General features: G+C 39.6%; 1 protein-coding gene across 2 annotated transcripts; it reads right to left on the bottom strand.

Moving 5' to 3' along the window:
• Nucleotides 1–606: 606 nt before the first annotated feature.
• On the bottom strand, nucleotides 607–16,049 carry ETS2 (ETS proto-oncogene 2, transcription factor). 2 transcript variants are annotated; one of them, XM_073668421.1, is made up of 10 exons: nucleotides 15,857–16,049; nucleotides 8,846–8,922; nucleotides 5,954–6,074; nucleotides 4,723–4,842; nucleotides 3,592–3,792; nucleotides 3,304–3,384; nucleotides 2,289–2,513; nucleotides 1,925–2,188; nucleotides 1,461–1,579; nucleotides 607–876 (listed from the first exon to the last, which is right to left on the bottom strand). In XM_073668421.1, the coding sequence occupies exons 2-10, from the start codon at nucleotides 8,915–8,917 to the stop codon at nucleotides 661–663; spliced, it is 1,419 nt and encodes a 472-aa protein (XP_073524522.1). In that variant the 5' UTR covers nucleotides 8,918–8,922; nucleotides 15,857–16,049; the 3' UTR covers nucleotides 607–660. The 2 variants fall into 2 exon arrangements, with proteins under 2 accessions (XP_073524522.1, XP_073524523.1); XM_073668422.1 differs by lacking the exon at nucleotides 15,857–16,049 and adding an exon at nucleotides 13,033–13,073.
• Nucleotides 16,050–17,576: the final 1,527 nt, after the last annotated feature.

The following is a 17,576-nucleotide window of genomic DNA, read 5'->3' as shown; positions in this document are numbered from 1 at the left end:
TCTATGTGCCATAAAAAATTATATCTGAAATCAAAAAATATATATACACACACACACATCCCTTGTGGAACAAATAATTATGCAAATATTACAATACATGATAAAATTATTTACATGCACTTGAAATGGTATGAGAAAAAAAAAAAAAATAATATCACCACATATTAAACATAAGACACATGGACTCAGGCAGCATGAAGTTATAAAGTGCAGTCTGAGACGGATTAGCAATTTACAAAATGAGATTTCTGTTTTTTTTTTTAAATGACAAATTTAAAAAAAAAATTGCGATATGCCGTAATTGTCTCCTTAAGTCTAGTTGACTGAAGATTTGAGTCCGACTCCCCCCGCTCAGTGTTAAAACAGGATATTACACACAAAAAAATAAAAAAGTTTATCTGGTGCAATGTTCATCAGAGCTGTTCCCCTTAAGTGTCATCTGTTGCACCAAGTCAAGAAAGTACAACACAAAACCACTTCCTAGAAAGGTCTCGAAACGCGTTGCCTTTCAGACTCCTCCATAATTTCGGCCTTCTTTAAACAGTCCAATAATGACCGAAACGTTTCAGGGTTTTTTTTTTTCCCCCGTTGCCACCCTTCCCGCAATCCCATTATATTCACAGTACAATTATGTGCTTCAGGTAGAGCATCTTCATTGATTCATTCATCAGCGTCCGGCTGAACGCCGAGCATGGCATGCAGTTCCTCGGCCGTGTACCCTAACAAGTTGTGGAGGTCACATACAAATCGGTACACGTAGCGTTTTCCTGACGTCTTGTGAATAATGTTCTTATCATAATAGTATCTTAGTCCTCTACTTAGCTTCTCATAGTTCATTTTAGGTTTGTTTTTTCTTTTTCCCCATCGACGAGCAACCTGAAAAAAAAAAAAAAAATGTTACTACGGATTTTTTAAAACGAACAAAGACTGGTTTTCTTTTCAACTTAGATTTATCATTAGTAACCATTATTTCTGAAATTATATATTGATTGTGGCAGTATTCACATTCATACTTACAGAATATTGGGGGTTTATCCGGGACGAGATAATCAGATGGATTTCATAGATAGGACTAACTACAATAGGATATGGTTTTCTTCTCAGTCTAAACTTTTTTCCCCCCTGACCACATTAGGGACCAACTAGCAGCTATTAAAAGCTAAAAACATTAGTAGAGAGTTATTATACTATGGCAATAAGTCTACTGAGCCAATAACTATAATCAGACGGTCATTGCAAAACTCAATCCAGGGTCCAAGTCCCAAGAACCATTGATACATTATATATAGCTGTATTTTGAGGCTTAAGGCCAGATATGGCTGAAACCTTGCCTTGTCTTCCCATTATTGTGATTTTTTTTTTTTTATAATATGGAATAATAGACCTAACTTTTTAAGGATTATCCTCTGGTGCCTCTTGGATTCTAAGATATGATAATGGAAAAACTTAAGAGTACTAACTTCATCTGGGTCCGTGAGCTTGAATTCCCATCCGTCCCCGGTCCAGCTGATAAAGGGTTGACATGATTTGTCGGTCAATAATTCCAACAAGAACTGCCAAAGTTGAATTGGTCCACTCCCTATAAAATAAATAAGATTAAATTCAGCTTATGTAAAAATAAGATGAAAGAACGCACTGTATACACCACGTCTGAGCCTTCCATCAGAGGTTTATATGCTGGGAAGGTTTCCTAATCTGTGGCAGAAGGCTACCAGCCAACAAAGGATGCCAACTTTAAACACTTTTGTTGGGCACCCAATGGATAAGTTGAGTAGTAAGTCACAAACTTTCCCAGCAAGCTCTGAAGGAAAAGGGGGGGTGGAATATGTAAAAATACATTATATATCACTACTATTAATAATAACATTTTCTTATTTGATCTTACATCATGAGTTTGTACAAAATATACCTTTAATTATCTTACCTGTGAAACCAGCAAGAATGGCTGCTGGGATAACTGGTTTGCCCTGTTCCACTGGATCATTTCGGTCTTGAACATAGTCTTTAAAGGACATGGACGGTTTGTTTAAACATAGCGACTGGCTGGCGTCTTCCTCAAAACTTTCGTAGGATGGAACGCGTTGCATGTCTACTAAGGAGGACTGACTCGTCCATGACTGGAGCATCGAATCTGAGCCTTCAAAGCTTTCTGTGCCACTGTCTACAGAGTCCCTGTCCATGGATTTTACTAGAGACAAAAAAAATATATAAGTATTAATATAAAATAAAATGGGGTAGGAGGTAACAAGATATGTCACGCAAATCTTAATAAAAAAAAAATTACTTACCAGAAGTTAGAGAGCTCAGCAGAACATTTATGTTACTTTGACCATAGTCGTGGTTCAGAGAGGAGTAATTATTTCCCATGGATTTCATGCATGAATAGTTCGGAAACTCTTGCTTCACTGGTAAGAGACTTGGGACCCGAGTCACTGGACAGAGGTCGCTATATATTTCGGTCTTCGGGTAACTGTGCACTTGAGATACACAATGCAAAGGCTCCATATTGAATCCTAATAAAGGCAAAATTACCATATAGGTCACCAAAAACGTCCGATGTAAAGAACAATCCCATGACAAAGAGTAATAGGCTGAATTCTTGCTCTTCAATTTAGGTTGGTCGGATTGGGCTATAGCGCAGATCAATAGGATGACACGTGGAGCATTGGAAGGGCTCAATAACGCGTACAACTATGGTGGCATCAAACCTTCACTCAAAGATAAAAAGGTAAGGGCAATGTCCACCAAAAATACCTGGCTGTCATCACTCTGGTGGTGCACAGGAGTCATTAGGGCTTAGTGAACCATCCTCAAACACAAATTTATGTAAGGTCATCTTTGTTGGGTCCTTTGATCAGCAAAGGTCCGGTTGTAAAGACGTTTTTTTTTGTAGTCAATAGAAAAATAGCTATGGGCATCCATCTCTCCATTAAAATCAGGTGTGGAGATGCCCTTCTTGCACTGGTGGGTGACCAGTAACCAAGTATTCACTAATAAAAACATACAATTTTTTGATGGAAAGCCAACTAGAAGTCTAGTTGCGATTGTTTCATCTCTCCAACAGTGCCACTAACCAACTGCAATTTTTGGCACGAGTCATCCAATATCACCACTAGCCCTTTTGAGATTTTTATTTAGGTTAATTTTTTTTTTTTATTATATATATATATATATATATATATATATATATATATATATATATATATATATATATATATATATATATATATATATATATTTTACATGAATAAAATGATCATCATTGCAGTTTTTAAGATTGCAAGCAGAAGGAACGCTACTTACTTAACGAGTCATTGCTTATCCATTGGGAGCTCGTGTGCTGGCTGGAGCTGTCAATATATTCATCCTGAACCTTTTCTTGTTCTAAGAGTTAAAAAAAAGAAAACATGATTTAAAGACCCGAGATTCCTATTCAAACCCTACATTATCCCAGCACATCTACATACATTTGTATAGGCATCTATGAGTTCGAGATATGCAATTAGAAAATGCTTTCCATAGCTTAGGAACATTTCCATGCCGTTTCTAGAAGCCCTATCATTGCACTCATACATCTGGCCTTCCAATTACCTTTCATCATTTGTTCCAGATGCTCCCAGAGAATGTCACCCACAAAGTCCGGGGCCAGCTCTAAAAATCGTTCTTTTCCTAGGTGGCATAAATCTTGTCCGGTCATAATAAATTTCTGAAAATTCAAATTTTCCAAGGAAAATTCAGTGACGGCCCATGAGAGCCACTGGCACACTTGAGTCTGATTCCACAACCACGGATCTAGATGGAAGCAAGAAGTACACTATATTAAGGCAAGTATCTAGCTTAAAAAAAAAACAATTTTCAAATACCATTAGAGAATTTCGAGGGTGGGTCTCCATTTGAGACCATTACCTACAAAGAGACCCTCTCTCTGGATGACCCAACATGCCCAGTCATTACACACATAAGCCATTCAATTTAACAGTAAGATGTAATACTCTATTTCCCCTGTGGTGGCACTGCAGGGAAATTGAACACTTGTTGCCAGGTTCCAACAGAGATCAAGGTGATCAATGTGAATCCAGCAGCAAAACAAGTTATCAGATTACTAAAGTGACCCTTAAAAAAATATATATACACGGTAAATAAAAATACTGGTTGCGTTAAGTGCTTCACAGCGGTACTAAATACAGTAAATACTTAATATACTGCCCTATTGTGTATGGACGGTCACGGGTTCTGTTAATAAAAGTTAATGTTTACAGATCTAGTCTGGTGAAATCGCACAAAGCGTGCTCTCTGAAAAATGTGAAGTGATGACTAAGAGTCGGGCAGAGAAGTCGAGGATCTGAAAATGTTTGGAAGTTGCGCAATGACAGCGAACATCTCATTCCTCTGGAAATTCCTGTGATCCCCCCCCCCCCTCCACGGTAACGTATGCAGGCCGAGATGCCGATGAGATCACTTGTCAAAAAGGAGCCCAAAATTGGAAATCTTTGACAAAGAAGAAGTAACATCAAGATTCGGGAGGAGAGTTGTGAACAAGTGCTGCTAATGCGGAGAATGAATTCTTAGGAAAATCTTACTGCTTAGGGGGATTTTCCACAAAAAAAACTTAACGCCAGCAAAAATAGGAAATATCTTACAGCAAGTGATAATTCAGTTCGCTTACAGTTTACGGCAGTATCAGAAAACTGAAAAAAAAAAAATTTCCCCTTGAATACTTACTGTTGGGAATACAGAGCCGCCGCTGTTCCTTAGTAAACCCATTAAACGTGGCCTTCAATGCCTGACTCATAACGGCCTTGCTGCACGGGGTCAAGAGAGGCAATTCGCAGCTTCCAGAATCTGAAGGAAAAAAGGTTCAAATTTTCTGCGAGGTTGAGAGCCAGGATCTTAAGCCAGTCATCCACAAGTGAGCAAGAGCAGTCTGTCCACAGCTCAGTCTCTACAAGTACCCTTGTGCAGCATCCACTTCAGTCCTCCATGGCAGCTGGGCCACGGCACAGTTCACTTCTCTGCCGGCAATCTTTGACCAGCCATCCTTTTCCCCTACGTTGTCCTAATGGTCTCGTATGTAGCACAGGCACCCAGGATGCAAGCCAAGTTCGCTGATGGAGAAGTGAACACTGTCCTGGTCTGACTGCTACAGAGAACCACAGTAGATGCCAGACCAGGATAGTATGAATCTCATTGCTCCTCCCCACCCGATACAGATGTACTCGGATCAACTGAGCTCCCATGCGTTTTTAATAGGGAGACCGCGGGTCATCTCCTCTAAACACAAAGGACTCGATGAAATTACAACTTCCGATCCTTCTCTCAAGTGGGAGAATCGGAAGGCCCCATAAAAATCAAATGGGACTTTTAGCCACAGAAAATAGATCCCACAATTTTTTAAAGAGGTTGTCCACTGCTTTATCATTGATGACCTACCCTTAGCATAGGTGATCAATGTCTGATTTGGCAGGGGTGTCAACCAATCAGACAGACAATGATCACCTTTCCCAAGGTTAGGTCAGTAGTGGACAAGCTCTTTAATGCTGCATGAGTACATGTGGGGGAGGGGATGGATAAACTCTGCCCTTAGTGTGGGTTTTCTTTAGATTATATTAGTATGGTCCTACAGAAAAGCAGCAGCAAGTTTGGGTTACAACTTTATCCAATAAATGTCCCGGAATTACCGCTTTGGGAGCGGGAATATATGCCTTGTCTGCCCCTTAGGAATTAAGGTCACAGGGAAATATATCAAGTGACTTCTTTAAGCCCCTATAGCTATCCAAAAAGAAAAGGGCATACATTGCATGGGATGTTCCAGTCTTTGATACTTTATCAGGTTTTTTTGGAGAGTGGTTGTGCCACCTAGTTTATGCATTAGGGTTAAGTGTAGAGACTGATTTTCTTCAAGAAAAATTCAACATAAAATAAGGGGCAAGGTTTACATGTTCACCAGTCTTACCATGAGATAAGGAGTCCAAGCCTGTAGGCACGGCCTGCTCTTCTTCGTAAGCATCGTACGTGGAGTACAATCCAGTGAATATTGACGCCGACAGGTTTACGTTGTCAAATGCCAGCTGCCGCTATGAACAGACAAGGAGAAGGATCTTAATACAGGAGGACTTGCACGTGCAGAGATGAAAACATAAAATGGTAACCTATGACTTTACTGTAGATCCTCCATACAGCTCAGGATTGAGGGCGATCAGCCGAAATAAAACTGGAACAGAGGTGGCATGACATGGATATGTTACATGGACCACATAGGGTGAAGTGACTCATACTGGGGCTGTTCAAGACCACCGAAAAGCAAATCTTCCTAGATGTTCCACCATGTCGGTGGTCTCTTTTTTTGTAAAAAAAAAAAAAAAAAACAAAGAAAACCTAGTCTGGCCAGATGGGGTCTGCAAGTAGAAAAGAGAATATTGAATGTGCTACAACTCTCTGCTCTTGGTACTTTGAATTTTAAGTTGACCATACCCATGAGACAAAGTGAAGGGTGGACAATCTCATGTGTTTGGAGGGGTCTCTTGACTACGGAAAATTACTACTCTCAATGGCAAATGTTGGGGGAAAATAAAAGATCAAACAGTTGGATGTTGACTGGTTGATAAGTCTCTTCTCAGGGGGAGATAACTTGCTCCCAGAGATGTCTGGCAGCAGCTTGCTCCCCTCTTCTAGCAGGAACACAAGTATGATCAGCCAAGAGTGCAAGTGTATCAGAGTCAGGAAAGTTAGATGGCCAGCCATAGGCATTAGAAAACCTCGTATGGTGGATAAAACAGAACATATGTAAAAGGAGGAGAAGATGCAAGACCAGGAACATTTGTTGAGCACCCCTACATGAGATACATATACTTGTTAATCACAAAAATTCCTTGTTAAAACTTGGTTGTCAAGTATCCTTAAAAGTCAGAAATATTAAAAAAATAAAGTAAATGCCCATAGACCGATTATTCCTACGCACCAGGGATACAATGCGGTCACTGAACTCTGTCATTAAACAGAGCCATTTCTTGCTGGCAGTAATTGGCGGACTAATAAGCAGTGTCTTGTATAAAAATAATACGGCACACGGTGCGCCTCCCGTACTTATAATTATGTCCTCCTGACAACCGCTCGGCAGGAACCGGCTCGGTGTCACCTGAGCATGCATTCCTATGCTCCAGATCACATCGTGTGGGCTCCTACACTTCACATGAACAAGGATCTATTCATTACGGCTACACAAGCGCTAAAAATAAAAAAACCTTTTAATCACATCATTATAGTCATTAGCTGCAGAGGAGAAGATGGAACACGCCTAGAGAAATCTGCTGCGTAGTCAACAATCAGGAGAGGGCGAGAGGCGAGCAAGACCGGCCGGACCACGTCTTCACGCTTGTTAACAAAACAGGATTTCCCGAGTAGTTGAGTTTTCTCCGACAAACTTAGCGATTTCAGTAGCAGTTGTGTAATGCTTCATCTGCTCTGCGGAGGCGCTGCAGGGAAGCTCAACACTTGCTACAGATGATTGCTGGTGGTCCTAATCAGTAGGTCGCCCTTAAGATAAAACAATTCTATGTAAACCTGGATAGAACTCAGGTTTTCTATAAAAATCTCCAATTTTAGCATATGATCAAAATATGGCAAAGCCTTAAATGGAGGTTACATTTAGAAAAACCCATTAGGGCATTCAACCCCCTATAAACTATTCAGAGGAAAGCAACAATGGAGTGTACCTCATTCTCTAGAGGACCTAGTCCTGTGCTGTAATTAGACAGACTTTCTAGTGATTTGTGTAATGCTTAATCTCCCCAGTGGTGGCGCTGCAGGGAAACAGAAGATTTACTGTACATTACAGATGATTAGAAGGTGATGGGGGGGGGGGGGGGCACCAGCAATCAGGATTCTCCAAACAAGAACAGACATCCCTTGCAGTAGGCTTATATGAAAAATTATAAAATAAATAATAATCTTTAATTCCCAGATTAATGCTTGTAAAATTGCACAACTATTCAGCATTCAAACAGCTTATAAATCATGGAAAACAAGACTAAAACCCCACTCTGATCAGGCTTATCCAAACGGAAAGAATATTATATAATATAATATATATATATATATATATATATATATATATATATATATATATATATATATATATATATATATATATATATATATATATATATATATTATTTAAAAAATAAAATTTATTTTAACATTATATTTTTAATTATGTTAAAATAAATTTTATTTTTAAATATAATTTTTTTCGTATTATATTTTTTATTTTTATTTTTTTATTTTTTTAAACATTTCTCATCATAGACCGCAAACAGGTTGTGTTACAGGAGCCATGACTCATACTTTGCTGTGTAAGAACTGGGTGGGGATGACTATTATACCGTGTGCAAATATGCGGGCCTGTGTAACAGATAAGACCAGCCCGACCTGCGGGGACATATAGTCAAATGACGGCCTGAAAATTCCTGAATTTAGCAAACAAATACCAGACCACACGAAGTCCTTTGTGTGACCCGAAATACAAACAGCGAATATGAGCTGCGAGGCGGCATTTAATCACATCACACACCTATGGCCTCTGCAGGCAACTATTGAGATTTTTTTTTTTTTTAAAGATAGGTTAAGCTGATAAAAATGTCATTTTAGAACTGCATTTTTTTTTCCCCCTCTCATGGGGAGGGGGGGAAATAAATAAATAATGAGAAAAGAAAGGGTACTCCACCATTACAGTTCCCCCATGATCTGATACAACAGAAGGAAACTCACTAAATATGTTTAAGGTCTAAAATTTAACATTCAAGAACATTTTTCATCATATGCCAAAACGGACCAGAATGGACCTTACCTTCAGTATTCCCCGGTGCATGTTGTAAACTGGAGCCACCTGATCCATGTTTCGGATTTCAAACTCAGTCATTGGATCTGTAGATGAAAAGAAAAAAAAAACAATGTAAATTTTTGAATTTTTTTAAAATTTGTTTTCTGTTTATTTTTCTCGCCCCACAGGAGAGGATGCGTCTTACCACTATAGAGTCTCCCAACCTAATTGCATTTATTAGAAAGCAGAAAAAAGGGGAAAATGCACTGGAGGTGACAGCTGTGCGCACTGATATGACTCACGCTTTATTCCAAGAGAGACTAAAGTGCCCGAGGGGTTGAGTTTGATGTCACAAATGGGGGAAGGACCAGACTAAAATCTCACCCATTCTACAAAAAAAACACCACCAGCTGAGTTTCAGTCACATTGTTTCTGGACAATTGTTATTTTTTCTTAAAACAGGTTTGTTGTTTTGTTTCAAAATAAAAATTCTAAACTTTTCATAGTGTGAACATGCATGTAGTTTACGCCAACAGTGTCTCAATAGATGCAAAACTACAGCTCCCATCATTCCCCAACAGCCTGTGGTTCGGAGTTATAGTTTTGCGTCACATTTTGTAGGCAGAGGCCCCTTGAACTATTGGCAGGTTTCAATAATACGCCAACTCAAAATTGTACCCCGCCTCACTTTTTGGATTAGGTGATGGACTAGTCTCTACCCCATATTTCCTCCCCTATTGTGTTGACTGGAAAGAGGCTCATTCATCTTACAGGAACACCGATCACGCCAAAGCACCCGGTGACCCCTTTAAAAGCCGGAGGGGTAACTCCCGAGAAATGTATCCCAGCCCTCATATGTAAATACAGATTTACCTAGATGTGATGGCCGCTATTTTGTACCATATATATCCCAAATATCATGCGCTTTTTTTATGTAGCCAACGACTGATTACATATTTCGGAAGTGTGTTCCCCTGGCGACAGAGGAAGGACTTTACTGTGGTTTCTAAATGGACACTAGAGCGGAAGAACCATAAAAACCTCTATACTGATTTTTATTTATTTTTTAATGTAACAGAGGAGTTTGTCATTCGGCACCATCAGGGTGTCAGCAAGTGCAAATTCAGCTCTGCTACATGTGAATGCAGATTTTAAGTAGAGCAATAAGAAATTAATCCTTCCAGTCGTTTCAGCTCTGAACTCTGCGCCTTTGCAGAGAAGCAGAGGAACACAACACAGGCCTCACGTGCCAGGAAAGCATGTTACTGGCCAGATGACACATGTATGGCGGCTGCCTAGCAACAAACTCATTCGGAATCTCAGGATTCTATTAACCATTCCGAGGGCCGGCCCCACCGTATGGCGGAAAGGCTCTACTTACAGTAATGGGATTAGGCTGTAGTGTATGAGACGCCATCATCTGCAGATCCAGAAGGAAGGAGAAGTATACTTATATAGTATATTATACACCCTACTCCTTTTGGATCCACGCTTAACAAAAAGCTCAAAGGCCTTTTTTCACCCCAGAAGGTGTCGGAACGTAGATGTCCCTCAAGACACAATTGAAGCCGGTACCAACATCAAAACATACCAGACTATATCAAAATGGGCAACTACGGCTGTAAACACTTAAAGGGTTATACCCCAAATATGACATGATCCCCTATCCTAAGAATACAGTGATGAATTACTGATCAATGGGACTATGACAGTTGGGTCCCCCACTTCGTAGCAGAGGCAGGGGCGGACATACTATTGGAGCAACCTCTGCAGTAGTGATGGGCAGTCCAGCTCTTTTTGGTGATTTGGCTCCGCTCACCAAAAACAGCCAGCTCTTCTGGATCCTAAATGGATCTCCCTATTAAATATGTGTTCACCATAGGTTAAACACATTTAAGATGACGTTGATGCGGCCGAAACCCCGTCCACCCATGGTCGTAGCGCCGCCTACTTGCAATTAGCCAATTAAATTGATGAGTTGGCGGAGTTCGGTCCGTTGAACACCGTAATTTTACGCTCAGAGAATTTAGTGGCTCTCACTGGGGTGCTGGCTCTTTGTCTCGGATCGTTCGCGACCGACACATCACTACTCTGCAGCTGCACAGGGACCATAGTGGTAACAGGGCCCCATTTCCACCTCCAAATCAGAAGGAATTTTAAATTATGGGGACCTATTGGACTGCAAAAGGACCCATATACTGTTCTTGCACAAGGGCCGTTTTCTGCCCGTGTCCACCAGTGAGTAGATGTGCGCATGCTTGACCTCAGCTCCATTCATTGTCTATGGGACTGCTGGGATCCTGTTCTCAGGATTACTGGGTTTCCAAGCAGTCAGACCCCATGTGATTAGTAAATTATCCCCCATCCATAGGATTGAGGACAAGTTCATTTTTTGAAGACAAAAAAAAAAAGCTTCAAAGTGCTACTACCCCTAAAATTTGGCATCTGTAGATCACAATCTACACATCCACAGTGAGGCTCATCTGAAATAGTGTTTCAGGCCACATTCAGTATTTTACAGCAATGGGGGCTGACTTTTCCACTACTGATTTTGGCTTGCAACTACTGAACATGTGAACAGGGTCAATGGCAGATTTTCCTCAAAAGGGGAAAAAAAAAAAACCCACACTGAGCAATTAATGTGATTATACTAGAACCCTTTTCAAGTTATGGGGTCCGGCATCAAGTTGTGACTTTTTAAACTTTTTTTTTTTTTTTTGAAAAGTGTGGAAAAAGGGGCAAAGCCTAGCAGAAATGGGTGGGCTGGCCACTGCGCCTCAACACATTAACTAAAGCTTATGCCAGAAAGTGGTGTCAACTATAGCGCAAATTTACATTTTCAGCATCTATAGTAAAATCATAAACTGAGGAAAACAATGGCCTGGGAGGGGTATATTGATAGTGTATTTACAAAATGGGGAGAACCCCAAAAAGAGACCTCTCACTAACAAGCCATAAAACTTAGCTTTTATTTCATATTTGATTAAAAACGCCTGGGGGTATATAAAACTTTGTCCCTATTCTGCCTCTAGTATTTAATAGTGGTATTCATATTCCTACACACTTAGCGGTACCCCGGGGAGCCTTCGTTCAAATGGCAGAATAGGACAAACTATACTCATAGCACAAGTCCCCCAACAGGTTTCACTGCATGTGTGGCATCATCAGGGGATAGGAGACTGGCAAAGGACATCCCCTGATGACGCCGCACTTGCGGTGAAACATGTTGAGTTTTATGAACAATTTTTTAATAACAAGTTTTATGGCTTGTTAGAGCGGGGTCTCCCCATTTTGTAAATACATAGTAAAATCAGGCGCATCTTATGCCAGAGCACTTTTCATGAAGATCGACGTAAAATACACCGGCGTTATTAAATGTCCCCCACTATGTTGTCGCACCTAGAAGGCCGGTGCATACAAAAATATACGTTAGATCCAGAAAGAAAGTTTCCCCCATAAACAGTGAGGCAATGTGATCCAGCAGGGGGCCGAGTTACACAACAGAGCCCTGATACTGAACCTGGCTGCGCACCTTTGTGTACACAGGCCAGACAGCAGGATCATTTCACAACACGTGACCGGTGATCCACGCACACAGGTTACCTGCAACACCTCTCCCCATTCATCAGCTCAGATTTACAAGGAACACAAGTCCTACAGGGCAGGGCCGGCAGCAATGTGAATGGGAGTCAATAGGTCACAGGTGGACCTGGTTCATTCATCACATCACACCCAGCCAAAAGCCTGAGATACAATTGAGAAGGAAAGGAAAAAAAATGCAAAAATTGCTGACCCAGCTTCTTCAAGAACATTAGTCAGCCCGCGGCATTAACTGGATAAGTGGTGCAATATGGAAAGTAAAAAAAACAAACAAACCACAAGCCATGACATTTAGCTGCTTTTTAACCTTTGAGCACAAAGCAAAATCCTATGTTTATGGCCTGTATGGACTCCAAGTGCCCATAGCTCCCCGTGCTGCATTATGGTACCTGCATGAGGCACAGTATTCTCTTTGTGTGCACTGGCCCTAAAGGCAACCAGATTTCTTAAAAGATAATGGAAGACTCTGTGCTAGTAGGTCAACGTCCCAGGGCCAGATTGCCCCTTTTTAAAAGAGCAGCCACGCTTTTAAATTATTATTATTTTTTAGTATTCTAGAAGTTTAAAAAAAAAAAAAATCATGTCCATAAACAAAGTGTGATCATATAACTGACCTGCAAGAAGACAGACACCAAAGCTTCTTAATCCACTCCTTACTACTTTCCCTTATTACTTTGTACAGTAATAAGCGCCACCCCTACAGATTGGGTGTGTACAAAATATACAAACCCTATGTGTGTGCGCGCATGTATATACCAAGATGGTATACAAATACTAAGGGATGTTTTTCAACTCAACGTATGAAAAAAAAAAAAACAAACCAAAAATTGTTATAATTCTGAACGGTGGCTCAGTGGTTAGCACTGTACAGTGGGCAGCATGGCGGCTCAGTGGTTAGCACTGTTGCCCTGCATGGCTGAGGTCCTAGGTTGAAATCCCAACAAAGACAACATGAGCAAGGAGTTTGTATGTTCTCCCACCCTCCAAAGATATACTGATAAGGGATTTAGATTGTGAGCCCCAATAGCAACAGCAATTATGTCTGTACAGCGCTTTGGAATATGATGGCGCTAGATCAGCAAGTAAAATAGATAAATTCTGCAAAACACTACAAATACAAGGAGCTTTCACTATTCTTTAGGATACCTTGAACGTTATAGTTTGCATCAGAAATTAGAAGTTTCCATTGTGGTTCCACATCCTCCCCAAAGTATCTCAAAAAGTTTTTTTGTGGTTATTATAAATATTCTACAACTCATGAGTTACTCCCGCAACATAGAAGAACCTGCAACATTTCATCTGTGATTTTTTTTTTTTTTTGTTTCATACCAAGAGGGGATTAAAAAAACTAAACCAAAAAAAAAAAATCAGTGAATTAGAATTAAAAACTAAGATTCATGTGGAATATAGCAATTCAAATGCAGCAGTAATGTAAAAAAAAAAAAAAGTGGTATAGAAAAAGCCTTTGAAACCCTCTCCCCCTTGAAATTAATTTGTCTGGTGACTTCAATTTAAAAGCTAGGCCTGCACTTTAAACACTGGGGGTGGGTTTGCCACATCAAAGCCCACATCTGCAGCTACGAAATTAGATTCTTTTGTCTTTAAAACTATAAAGACTTTGCTATCAAAGTGCAGAACTTCATGTACACAGATCCGACATAAAAAAAATAAAAAAAAATGAACAGTAGAACGTCCCCTCTGTCCTCATTTTACATGACAAATGGGAAAATATCCTCTTCTTGGAGATTAGTCATATTACAAGAGGAGGGGGGGGGGGGGGGGGGGGAGGTTATTTACACAGCAGTCAAAACTGAAAGTATACCTGAAACCCCCCCACCCTGAAAGAGAAAAATCAGGGCTTTGAACTGAAGAAGTGTTGTGGAAACAGTCTGCAGTTTCTATGGACTTTTTTTGTGATTTCTTTTGTAGGGTCAAGGACACAAATGACAACAATCCATGTGCAAGACACGTGTAGAAAAGTTACTTGTATAAGTTCTTAGTTTAGATCCCCCTCAACCTTCTAAAAGAAAAACTGTAAGGATTGGATATTTAGTATAAGTACCATCTTCTTACATTAAATAGATTATCAACGTCAATATCAAACATAACTGTATCCGAACCTGGAGTCCTACAAGTCACTTAGACTCCATTAACCACCCACCCCCCCCTCTTCAAAAGGCAAGACCATGATGTACCTTTCTTGTAATTTATGATCCTAGCCCCCTGATATTTGACATGAATCCCTTTTATTATTACGAAAAAGAAAAATTTAACACCCTTGTATTGGAAGAGCTAAACGGGAGCAAAATAAAGTTTTGCATGTATTTAATGCAAAAAAAAAAAAAAAAAAAAAAAATCTAAAGTTTCAAAGCATTGAGATAGACATCTAACTCACTGCTTCCAAGTTTAACATTTTTTATGTATCAAAAACATTAATGCAATTTTTGAGTTTAGTTTTACTCCCATTTGGTTCTTTCAGAGCAAAATGTGAGATTATATACATATATACACACACACACACACTTTTTTTAAAATAAAATAAAGCCAAACTGTCCACTAGATAATCTGTTCATGGGCATGTGCCAACTGCTAGAGCTTATCTCCAGCTACATTAGTAGTTGTATATTCATCACCCATCTAACCGGCAATCATGTAGTAGCCATAAGCAATGACTAATCCATTCACAGTAAAATAAAATACTAATTTCATAAACCGGGTAGGAGTGAGAGGAATTTTACAAACAGGTAGAACAAGATGCGTAGATCACTAAGAGCTGACAACACTAAACCCGGTACAATTATATATTATATTATATTATGGAGATGCTGAATCTAAAAAAAAGGGCCTTAAAAAAAAAAAAGAAGAATTACACCCATTACAGTACAGACATAATAGAGCAGAAGAGGCTCAACTGTTCATGAGTGACATGTGAAAAGCAAGAAATAGAAGGGGGAGTAATAAGCATAATGATAAAAAAGCAAGCAGTATAGATGGAACCTATACAGATATGTAGAAATTACAATATAACTTTTTTCTCCCCTTTCTTTCCCACCTTAATATAAGCATGAACAAGGAAAAAAAAAGCCAATATATTACACAAAAAAATAAAATACATCCATCTCCACTATAGTGACACAGCAGGGTCACAAAATAACAAAAAAATAAAATAAAAATGGAAAAGTACCCAAAGTTATTCCAGGCCACCCACCCACCACACAAACATATGAGATAATACAATGTTGGTATAGCAGAGTTACACAACTCTATAACCAAAACAGTTTTTAGTTCCCCCAACACAATAATCAAGAGTAACCTATAATAATCAAGGGTTACTTGGGTCCATCAAGAAGATTTGAGACTTTACTAGAACACGGCCATAGACAACAACATAAACAAGATCCTGGATTACACACAAATAGATACAATGTATCTTCTTACCTGAATAAACAAATCCAGTCCAAAATACACAGTTCTAAAAGAGAGCTTCCTAGGTTATAGTCCACAAAGTGTGCAGGAACAAGGGGTGGATAATATCCCAGGGGACCCCAGAGAAGGAGGAGACCCTCCAAGTGTGTGTGCTTCTTGCTCTGGTGCTGCCTGTATCTGGCTGTACTAGGGGAAGTCCAGCTCTAAGCACGAGCAGCAAGGAGGAGCATTGTTCTCTGGTGCACACCCCTCCTGAGCAGCAGCTGTAATAAAAGCCTGGGAGAGATCACACACTCATTCATGGCCTCCTCCTTCCCTGCTATCTCTCGCCACCAGGTGTGAAGACTCCTAGGGCTGCAGCACAGCTTCCCAGGGCAATCAGCTCTTATTATTCCAGGCAGAAAGTCATCTCCTAATCACCTGGGGCAGCAGGAGAGCTCACACTGCTGCAGAGGACTTGTGTACATGGGGTGTGATTTGCACACTTGAGATATTGGTCCTGCTGCCCCTCTTTTTTTTTTCTATCATGATGAGGTTGTGTTCACAGTTGGTGGTTTTGTGTCTTTTTGGTGTTGATTATGGAAAAAAAATGTTGGTAAAAGAATGCAGTGGTTAAGTTGTAAGTTGGAATATTTTTTTTCTTCTCTGCTATGCTTTTTCCAAAAGTGATGTATAAAAAAAAAAACAAAAAAAAAACCCACAAACTTTGCCACTATGTGAGTCATTTTTTTATTTTTTTTATTTTGGATATTATTAGTCGTGGTTATAAAAATTACGGCAAAAATCATGTAACAGAATCACATTATGTAAATACTCCTCCCTTTTATGATATTAGACATCCATTAAATGAGTTGTCCACTACTTGGACAACTTCTCAATCCTTATGTTTCCCCTTTGTAAAACTATAACCCCAATACTGGCCACCCGTGCCAGCACTGTTCCAGTAGTTTCCCAGGGATCGCGTGACATAATGTCATGCAATCCCTGTGGCCACCAGCGCTGGCTTCACTCTCCCCACCTTTGGATGAATCACATACAACCAGAGGGCATGAAGACCAAAACGATTCTAGTGTGCTGTTTTGTTTCTTCTTCTTTTTTTTTTCCCCCCAAATATGCTTATTACTTTTGAAATGGGAAGAGGCAAGTGATTGAAACTTTTATTTTTTAATATTTTTTGAAAAAGGTTTTGTAACTGTCTTCGGCCCCATTCATTTCTTGTACATGAAAACACGGATTAGCGTTTTGAATCCGGATTTCTTTAGCGTTTGGTCCATTTTTTTAGAATCAGAGTTTCATCTGTGATTTTCATGTCTGGAAAAATAAGTAAATTGCAAGGGAGAAAGGTTGAACTTGATGGACCTAGGTCTTTATTCAACCTACGTTACTATGTTATCCTTTGCAATGTTAATCATGGACAACACATGTACTGCACGCTGACGATATCCATGTGCTGTCTTTGATTTTCATGAACCCATAGACTTGTACTGACAATTTTGATCCATGACACGTATCAAAACTGGACATGTCTCCGTGATATTTTTGCGGACACAGTCTACAAAAAAACCAAACATGTAACAGCTTTATAGATTATAATGTGTATATATTCTATCTATGAAAAATCAACGATAGAACACATACATGGAAAAAAATCTGACATCAGAAAGAGACCTTATGTATATTTTAAGCTCCATAGGGGACTTGAGCTTGCAATCATTTGATCGTGTAAGATTCC

This window comes from Phyllobates terribilis, unplaced genomic scaffold (assembly GCF_046119375.1).
Source record: "Phyllobates terribilis strain yellow unplaced genomic scaffold, ASM4611937v1 Scaffold_2__4_contigs__length_985480577, whole genome shotgun sequence".
Classification (NCBI taxonomy): domain Eukaryota; kingdom Metazoa; phylum Chordata; class Amphibia; order Anura; family Dendrobatidae; genus Phyllobates; species Phyllobates terribilis.
This window is presented reverse-complemented; position numbering and strand designations above follow the sequence as displayed.